This window comes from Papaver somniferum, chromosome 10 (genome assembly GCF_003573695.1).
Source record: "Papaver somniferum cultivar HN1 chromosome 10, ASM357369v1, whole genome shotgun sequence".
NCBI classification, from domain to species: domain Eukaryota; kingdom Viridiplantae; phylum Streptophyta; class Magnoliopsida; order Ranunculales; family Papaveraceae; genus Papaver; species Papaver somniferum.
The window spans coordinates 87294834-87304770 of NC_039367.1; the positions used below are offsets into that span (position 1 = coordinate 87294834).

Consider the following 9937-nt stretch of genomic DNA (forward strand, 5'->3'; position numbering starts at 1 on the left):
TACAGAGTCTCGAGAAGAAACCTAAGGTTAAAGGAGAATCGACTCTATCTAAACCAACTAGTATCACACAGGAGGTGTGGGGATTAGTTTTTCCAGGTGCTAGAATTCTCCTTTTATATAGTTTTCAATCAGGGTTTGCAGTCAATGTTAGATTAGTAACGAAGCATTCAATATTCACTGTTTGATAAAAAACCTGATTTAACCAAGCTAATATCTTTCAACCGTTAGATCAAAACTTAGCTTGTCACAAACAAATAAAATGTATTTCATTTAGGTTTGAGTAACCGTACCTAAACGTGTACACTTAGTTGGTTAACAAATAGTTAACCAATGGTTAGCCATATGAGCACTTTCATATTAATCGTATTCATCTTCTTCACAACTAGTTCAAGTGACTTCAAAAGAACTAGTTGAAGAGTTGTTCAATTGCTTAGGTCTTTATACATATACATGATTGAAACAAAATCGGTTTGATTTATTTGAATCAATTCATGAACAATATAGCCACGGTTTGCAAAGATTGCATTCCTTATAATTTATTGTTTAATTTCATGAACTATCGATTTGAGAAATAACCATCTTGGGTACGCGTACCTTAGCAACCGGATTTGGGTTTCCAAACTCAACAGAATTTTTCGGGTAGAAAAGTTCCGTCAGTACGCATACCTAAGGTACTGGTTTATGAGTTCGTAAACTCCAAACTCAGTAGAATTTTCCGGGAGGAAAAGTTCCGTCAGTTGCTATCTCCTTTACCAATACCGTATGCACACATATGCACACACTTGGTTTTCGGCACATGGATTTATACACTAATGTGCGAATATACTATATATATGGTTATATCCATAGATAGTTACGTAATCTCAACTCTACATTTCAATCATTGAAACATAATAATCATTATTTATAATTATCGCCATCAAAGTTATTTTCAAGATCGAATCATCATCATGACTTTCGTCACGGGTAAAGATGAAAAATGGTTAAAGCGAAAGCTGACCAACACATATTTCGAGAAATATATAGGCGAGTAAACTCGGCTCGAAATAACAAATGTGTATGTATGAAAACTATCATACTTATACGAATTTTGTCTCAAGAGTAGGAGATAGAGTAGATAGACTTTTAAGTGATAGATAAGTTCAAATCTCCACATACCTTTTAATCGGATGAAGTTCCACTGGTTCCTTGAGTAGTTCTTCGTCTTCGTAAGATGATCTCCATGGAGTCTAGAGCTCAACTACACTTAACTATCCTAGTCCGAGACTTAGTTATAAGTAGACTAGAAATCAAGACATATAGTTTTGACAACTAAATTTGACAAACAAGCTTGAGATACCAACGCTTGCGAGTTCGACCAAGAAATGCTCTAATACATATAATGCTTCAGCAATCAGCTGCAACTTACTCAACTTAAGTTCTTTTGTTTTCTTAATCTTCTTCACAAGCCCATACAAGCCCCTGAAACCGGCTCGGTATAAACTTCGTGCGTGGTTTTCCAGCTGTTTTTTTACGCTTATTATCACTTACATAATAACAACAATCTAAAACCATTACATAACATATCGATGTACCATATTTATATGTAGTTATAACATCAAATATGTAGTTATAATATCTACTTTGTACTTAAAACAACTACATGCTGATATGGTACATATCAAATACCACTACATACTGGTATTATAACTACATATCAATATTTAAACGTTAAATGATACTTATAACATCAATATGTAGTTGTAATATGTATTGTACATACCTTCTTTCAAGGGTACATTTGCTTTCTTACCCTTTGCTTTTGGTGAAGGGGTAGCATCTATCAGGACTAGTGCTTTCTTACCCTTTGCTTCTGATGAAGGACTAGCAGCCTTTGTCTCCTTTTTTGCTTTTGCTTTAGTAGTAGCCGTCGTTGCTTTTCTTTTGTTTGTTTTTTGTTGTTGTAAACCAAAAACAGTATCAAGACAAATATCCATAAACAGTATCAAAACATCACTACATATTCATAAACAAACACAACAATGCCATATGGATATTTGTTTTTGTTGTCTTTTTAACTGTTGGTGATTTAGCTGCTGGTGCTTTCAATCTTAAAGAAGGTTTCAGATTGTGCATGCTAATATTTAGTTGATATCTAAGTATTTTTTAACACTAAAAAATCACATATTGATAGTGCTGCTTATTCAATAGTGTCTTACAGATACTTATTCTAAACATGCAGTGTTAGACCATAGAAGTGTCAGACAACATACTGATATGTAGTACACACTTTGTTAGTTGATAGAGAACATATGTAAGTACCTTTAATATTTCATATGTATTAGTTGAACAACACTACATATCAGTATGTAGCGGTGCTTAATCGAAACATGTAGTGTTAGACCATAGAAGTGTCAGACAACACACTGATATGTAATACACACTTTGTTAGTTGATAGAGAACATATGTAAGTATTTTTAACATTTCATATGTATTATTTGAACAACACTACATATCAATATGTAGCTGTGCTTATTTTAGGTTTTGAAATATTGCATGTCAATACAATTAGCATAAAAATCAAAAATTAAATACAATTAGGCTTTATTCTGATCTGCTTACCTTCTTCCTGAAGGATATTTGCTTTATTTCTTGGTGACGGAGTAACAACTTTACTCATACTTCTTGTTGTCGGTGATTTAGCAGCAGGGGAGGGTTATATGGGTGAATCATCAACAGTTTTTCTTCTTCTTTTGAATGGTGAAGGGGTTTCTTCTACAATTTCTTCTCTAATCGTCCGCTTAACTGTTCTATTCGTAACCATTTTTTCTCTTCAATTGAATGTAATGAAAATTAGGCCAGGAAAAAATATTTTTTTGATTTCGATTTCTGTAACTGATGATTTTCGATCTTTTGATTTCAATTTTCTGTAGCTTCAGCGATTTCTAATGAGTATGATTGAAAAGAAAAAACCAGTTTAGGTTCTGCAATTTTAAGTTGCAGAAGAGAGAAAGAAAACTGAAAAATAACTACGTATTCACGTGTCTATGGTAGATAAGTAAATTCAGATATTTTAAACTTTTTTCGACCTTCGGTTAAAACTTTTATCCCGTTGGACTAGCCATTAACCGGGCTGGATTTACTGGGCTAACCAGCAAAGTTCTCGAAACAAAACTTCCCACTTTTCTCTCAGCTTCATCATTCTTCTAAAAACACATACTGCACCTCAAATCTTTGAATCCGTTAAAAACACATACTGCACTTCACCCGTAGGGAAATCTTTGAATCCGTAGGTGTTGTGTAACTAAAAACCCTATCTTCCTCTGAAATCCCTAATAGTCTTTGATATCTCTCCATCTCTATCTTGTGCGATCTTTCAAGAACGTCTTTTCAGTTGCATTTCGGGTGAGAAGGATTAAAACCTTTGGGTTTTATGTTTATTCTAGGGTTTTATGTTTATTGAAGTTTATATATCTGAATTTGTATATCTGAGGAATTTATTTGATTTTGTCGCCACAGGGTTTCTACTTTCTCGGAGTCATTGAGGCATACTGGAGTGTAGCCGCATTTTTAATCGTAAGTATTTGCTTTGTTCTAAATTGAGTGTTGGTTCTTTGATTGGATTTAGGGTTATCTTGTATATCCGAGGAATTTATTTGATGTTGTTGCTACAGGGTTTCTACTTTCTTGGAGTTCATTGAGGCATGCTGGAGTTTAGCGGCATCTTTAATTGTAAGTATATGTTCTCTATTGAGTGTTGATTCTTTTTATTGGGTTTAGGGTTATCTTTAATTTCTAGAGTGTTGATCAAAAAGAACCATTTTTCTTGTAAAAGTTGTTTTACTTATCAATTATCTTTGATTAATGGTAGATCTGTAGAAATGGTAGAAAATTTAAGATCTTATGAATGTTTTAAGATGTTTTGTTCTTCAATTATTAATTCATATCTAGCCAACCTCTCCATAGGATTGGAGTTGGACTGAATTGGCTTTAGTAGGATAGAATTTCAGAGTTTAATCATATCAGATTTGGGTAGTGTTTGTACTTGGAACTTTTTCTTATTTGAACGTAGAGAGAAGATCAGTTAAGATCTTAACATTCCAATTTTTAGAGAAATTTCTTATGTAGAAGTTATTTTACTATAACAAATATTAAGTTATGATTTTACTCTATCTATAAAATTTGCAAGTGTTTGAAGGATAGTGCTTGTGATTAATCTTTTACCTGCAACAAAGACTTATTTACCTTACAACTCAAAGCATTCTCACGTTCATAAATTTCAGAGCTGTCTTTTTTAATGATTTAGGCAACTCTTGTCAGGTTTCTTTTCGACTTCTTTTGCTTTTTACAGTTAGGAAATTGAATGTCTCGTATATAGCTTAGGTCACAGTTTGAATTGCTTAGAGTTTACGTTAAGGTAATTCTCAAGTTTCTATTCTTTGTTAAGGAAACAATGGGGTTTTCTTGAATTGTTTGCTTGGTTTACAATTCTGGGTTTGCCTGTGCTTGTATTGCTTCAGGTTTTTCTTAAGGAACATGGAGTCTTATATGATTTTGGTGCTGGGGTACCATGGAAGTGGGAAAACAACATTGCTACAAAACGTCAACGGAGAACCTAAGGAAGCTGCTAATGAGTATACTGTGGAGTTCCAGACTAATGGAAATGGACCTATTCGTTTTTTGTGTGTTGAATCCATGGACAATGATATCACTAAAAGCTGGTCAGTAACTTTGATATATTATCTTTTCATCGGGTATTCTCATGAGCTGATGTTTTGACACTCAATATTTTATTCTTTGGTAATTATTCAGGAAATACAATGGTTACCTTATTCTATGTGATCTCACAAATAAGTATTCTTATGATTTCATGAAGAGAATCTGCAAAAGGAGCTTAGTAGGTACTAAGGCTGAAGTTATATTTTGTTTCTTTAATTAGTGTCCAAAGATTAAGTATGTTTTAACTCTTAGTTTAAATGATTATTGCAGCATGTTTGACAATCGTCCTATAGTATTGGTGGGGAATAAAGCCGATTCTACTCGAAAGAGGAAAGTACAAGATATCACTGCTGATAAGGAACTTAAGGAACTCAACCGTCCATTTTATGAGATCTCAGCAAGAGATAAAGTGCATATTCGAAAGCCCTTTCTCATCCTTGCGAGGTCACTAATTAAGTAAGTATAGATTCCAAAAATTTTATAACTTGTTTAGCTGAACGTATAGTTAAAATTTTATAACTTGTTTAGCTGAACGTATAGTTTATGATTTGATGTGCCAGTGTTAACTTTTGAGTCCTTGTTCTCTATTTTAGACTTCCTACACTGACACTGCTGGATGACCCCATCCCTGGTCATATTGATGATCACGTTCTTGCGGAGAACGATGTTGCTGAAGTAAATCTAGTTGACATCGCTGCTGAGCACAACATTGCTGTTCTAAATCCTGGGGATATTTCCGTTGCTGACCCACATTCTTGTAATGTTCATTTTGCTGAATCATCGGCATCGCCCACGAACAAATTTCTGGTAATTGTAAACAAGTTCTGACTGTATTTTCTTACCGTCAGTTCAAATCCTATTTTACGACATTTTGTGCAAAATTACTAACCAAAGTTTGTGAGTCACTTGCAGGATAATGTTGCTGAAGCCAATGTTGTTAATGTTGCTGCTGTCCCAAATCCTGGGGACATTCCTGTTGGTGCTGCTGCTGAGCACAATGTTGTTGCTCAGCATCCTAATAACATTTCTTTGAAAGCAGGATCATCGGCATTGCCCTTGATCAAAGTCTTGGTAAGTGTTAACAAGTTCTGACTGTATTTTTTTTTATCGTCAGTTCAAATCATATTTTATGACATTTTGTGCAAAACTTACTAACCGAAGTTTGGGATTCACCTGCAGGATAAAAAGCCCACCTTGAGAATCCGTGGCAATGATGAAGAATTGGACTGGGACTTGGATGATTTGATCAGAAACCAAAGACCTAGTTGCTGCTACTGTTAAGTTAGGCACACCGGTTCTCCACATGATGACAACATTTCCTGTATAAAGTGTTGATATATTCTTCATAATACTGTAGTCAGCTGTTTCTCTTCTTAGTACTTCTTAGTTAACATTTTTGAACAAAACACAGTGTTGCTGCTACTGTTAAGCTAGACAGACTGGTTCTTCACATGATTACAATGTTTCCTATATAAAAGTGTTGATATATTCTTCATAATACTGTAGTCAGCAGTTTCTCTTCTTAGTACTTCTTGGTAAACATTTCTCAACCAAACACAGAGTGAGATGTTCTTCTAAGTAATGTACAGTGTTGATATATATTCCTTCTTTTGGTACAATTTTTTCTTTTCTTCTGTTTTCTTACCTTTATGTTAGAAAGACTCAACACATTATTTACTGATTGTATGCTTTAGAGTTCTGCTAGTGGAAGGCCAACCACTATGGGCCATCCCTTAGCTATAATGTGGCTGTATGTCTTAGCTTGGATTAAGAAGGGAGGATAATCATGCCCATGGACAGTATAAGAATTGAAGAACTTAGAATAGGTAAAATACAAAACTTACAAGTGAGATTATAAGATTAGTGTAAACTACAACTTCGGCAGAAAAAAATTCAACAGATAATCAAAGTCAAATTGTGTGGCAACTGTATATTTCACTGAACAATGACCAATTCCAGGGTTTCATAACTTGTATATTTCACTAAACAATGACCAATTCCAGGGTTTCATAACTTATCTGAAATTTAAAACAACATTGTAATGATTCCCCTGAGTCTGTCATCCACTGAATAAGAATATAAACTTTATGAAAATAAAAACTTATGGTGACAAAACAAAGAGCAAGAAAATCACCTACAAGACCTGAACTAAAGGTAACAAAATTGGGGTTGAAACGCGAAAGGTAAATCTGCCGTCTTAGGTAACTTTGTTCTAGTGTAGGTATTACTGTCGCAATTAAATGCTACGAGCTCATACATGCTCATCATCATGACCGTGTTGTCCGTCCACATATGATGTGCACAACAAACATGTTCCACATTTTGGTGCAGTGATCTCATATCATTACTATACTTCCTTTTCCAGGACGGATTCGTGGTGGAATAGTCTTCTAATATCCAAATTTCCATCCACTTAGTTGTCTGATAGATAACTCCAAGCTTACCATCACAACTTACAGCAACTCTGTATGATACTGAAATGTTTTTCATCTCGGGTGAAACCTCAAAAGCTGTCCATTTCTCTTGATCAGTGTTAAATACGACTACTTCATTATCACTGGTTAACCAATGTAATCCCCCATTAACCCAAATACCATCTCCCTGCTTTAAGCCATGACGCCCAAGTTTAACAAACGGCAGTTTCTTCCAAGCCCAGTTCTCCGAGTTGAACAACTGACAGTGATAACCATATCCAGTTTTTGATTGCGATAAACGTAGCACCTTGTAATGTAGTATTGAGCACGAGGACTGCTTCACTGCAATCCCAATTCTGGAGTTCTTGAGTGTAGTTTTAGGGTTTGGTATCTTCCTCCATTCACGACTCGCCGGTTTACAAATGTAGAAAGACGGGATCGGGGTACTGCTAGATTGAGTGACACAACAAAGTAATGAACCATGAAGAGATGTACCTACAATCGTAGTGCTTTTTGCCGCAGGCAGGAAATCAAGAGAAGGAGATTCCACTTCTGACGCAGAATTGTAGTGCTCCTCATGATCATTGTTGCTTCGGACAAAGCTGATAGAGTTCCGCCTGGTTGACGATTTAACTTCAAAAAAATGACCGGATGCCATTGTTCTCTGAGAATGGGTTTGTTGAAACTTGGAATCGCAGATTATGAGTTTCTGCCAGTCTTTGCAAATCCATCGAGATTGACGTAGAAGTGTACTGAATGATGCTCTGACTAATATCTCGTAAACTGCATCAGATGACAACTTTTGCATCTCCTGTGCAACTATTATCTCACTTTCTTCATCTTCCACTTTAGTAAAACCCTTCTTCAACTCCATTAATCTTGAACTAGGTAGGATGTTGCCGCAGCCACTTGTTTGATTTCACACGTCTTCAGAATGTAGTTTGAAATCCTAACTTGTGTGCAATCAATGGCTTGACAAAAGCAATAGCAAAAACCAGGGAATAATCACTAAAAAAAACCAGGGAATAATCACTAAAAAAAGAACTTGGACAAAATAAAAACACCTAATGTTGGGTGTTTATTTCTGAAATACTAGGCCTCCCTTCTTATATAGGCTTCAGTAATTCATGAAGTACTAATAGAACTAGGAAAAGCAATCAACTAAACTAGGAAACCTAACATAAAACTAAAATATAGAAAGCTAAGCTGTTTGAGTCAAATAGGAATAACTTGGTCTAAATCATCATTAGAAAAGCATAATCCGAAAATCAATTCATTTAATTTCTGCCTCTCAGCAAATCAATCAGTCTCTTGTTCGTCCTCAAATTTTTCTACTACCTTTACTTTTTTTTCAAAAAATCCTAATTAAATTCGATATCATCATCATGGAGCTAATCAAAGCGAGATCTTATTCAATTCTACACCAGTCAACAGTTCCAATCTTTTCAAAAAAAAAAATAATTCCAAAAAGAAATAATCTAATTTTCCATTTTGTTTTATCACAGAAATCGTATTTGAATTTATTTCAAAACAAAAAAGAAACAATGAAAGAGCATCAACTTACTGATTTGTAGCATGACGCAGAAAATCCACAGAAGTACTCAGACCTAAGTGACTGTTAGATTTTGTCTGTCGGATAGATCAGAAGAGATTGCAGATAACAAAGGAGTTTGAACATCAAAAAGGGAAACTTGTGTTTTCTCCGAACACCTCCACGTGCGGGGCATGAACACAACTAGTTAGCCAAACCACCGTAACTACCACCGGGCCCAGGGGTAACCAGTACAACAATCGTCACGGTGGGAGTGCTGACTGAAGAAGAATCTAAAGATGTGGTTTGTCCGCGACTACTTTCGTATTCCGTTCCAGGAAAAATGATCTTTTCCCCTCATTTCGGAAAAAGTAATACTTTCACCTCGTTACAAGAAAAGTGATACTTTTGTCCCGTTTCAGAAAAAGTGATGCTTTCGTTCTGTTCCAGAAAAAGTATTTCTAGAGACGAGGAGAAAATATTATTTTTTCTGGAACAGAGCGAAAGTGTCAATTTTCGGAAAACGGAGCGTTAGTATTACTTTTCCCTAAACGGGGTGAAAGTATTACTTTCCCTAAAACGGAATGTGAAAGTATTACTTTTTTCGGAAGCGGAAAATTAGTCGATTCATAAACCTAAATATGGTTGCATGATGTGTTATGCATCCTCGGTGGTGATTTGCATAATGGCCATGCATTCAATTTTCGAGAATTGTGCCTAAAATGTAAGTATCACTTTTCTTGAAACGGAGGGGTACATCGTTTTATTAGTTGCAACTGAAAATTAGTTGATGTATAAACCAAAATATGACTACATAAAGTATTATGTATCATTTATGGTGGTTTGCATAATGAATATACATTTAATTTTCTAAAATTGTGCCTAAAATGATAAATACCTCTATTGGATATTTTTGTTTGTACTCATTGCATAGCTTTTTTTATTACATTTCTAACGAGATAAAATTTGTACAATTCCAAGGCATAAATTTTTAGATACGTTATATTAAATTTTTCTTTCCAATTATACCCCTAAAAAATATAGGATACATAAGGATTTATAGTAATTGGACGAAAATGGAGGGATAATTGTGTCAAGTGAAAAAGACCAACTATGGACACCAAATCCAATCTTTTTGTGTCAATTAATGACTTAGGATTTACAAAAAGTGGTCATATAAAGGTCCTCCCTCGCTTTGCTCGGTCGGCCCAAAAACTCAACTCACTTTTTTGCACGCTTGCCGCTTGAGCCGACAATTGGACATCCAAGAGTCCTCCAAAATGCTTAGAAAGC

General features: G+C 35.0%; 2 protein-coding genes across 2 annotated transcripts; one reads left to right on the forward strand and one right to left on the reverse strand.

The window, feature by feature from the left end:
- The first annotated feature begins 3205 nt into the window (after window positions 1–3205).
- LOC113319719 (GTP-binding nuclear protein Ran-1-like) lies at window positions 3206–6300 on the forward strand. The gene is made up of 8 exons (XM_026567964.1): window positions 3206–3385; window positions 3500–3556; window positions 3655–3712; window positions 4501–4701; window positions 4970–5155; window positions 5293–5506; window positions 5612–5770; window positions 5879–6300. Exons 4-8 carry the CDS (start codon window positions 4517–4519, stop codon window positions 5978–5980), a joined length of 846 nt encoding a protein of 281 aa, XP_026423749.1. The 5' UTR covers window positions 3206–3385; window positions 3500–3556; window positions 3655–3712; window positions 4501–4516; the 3' UTR covers window positions 5981–6300.
- A 314-nt stretch (window positions 6301–6614) lies between these two features.
- LOC113317088 lies at window positions 6615–8808 on the reverse strand. The gene is made up of 2 exons (XM_026565229.1): window positions 8678–8808; window positions 6615–8084 (listed from the first exon to the last, which is right to left on the reverse strand). Exon 2 carries the CDS (start codon window positions 7985–7987, stop codon window positions 6848–6850), a length of 1140 nt encoding a protein of 379 aa, XP_026421014.1. The 5' UTR covers window positions 7988–8084; window positions 8678–8808; the 3' UTR covers window positions 6615–6847.
- Between the last annotated feature and the right edge of the window lie 1129 nt (window positions 8809–9937).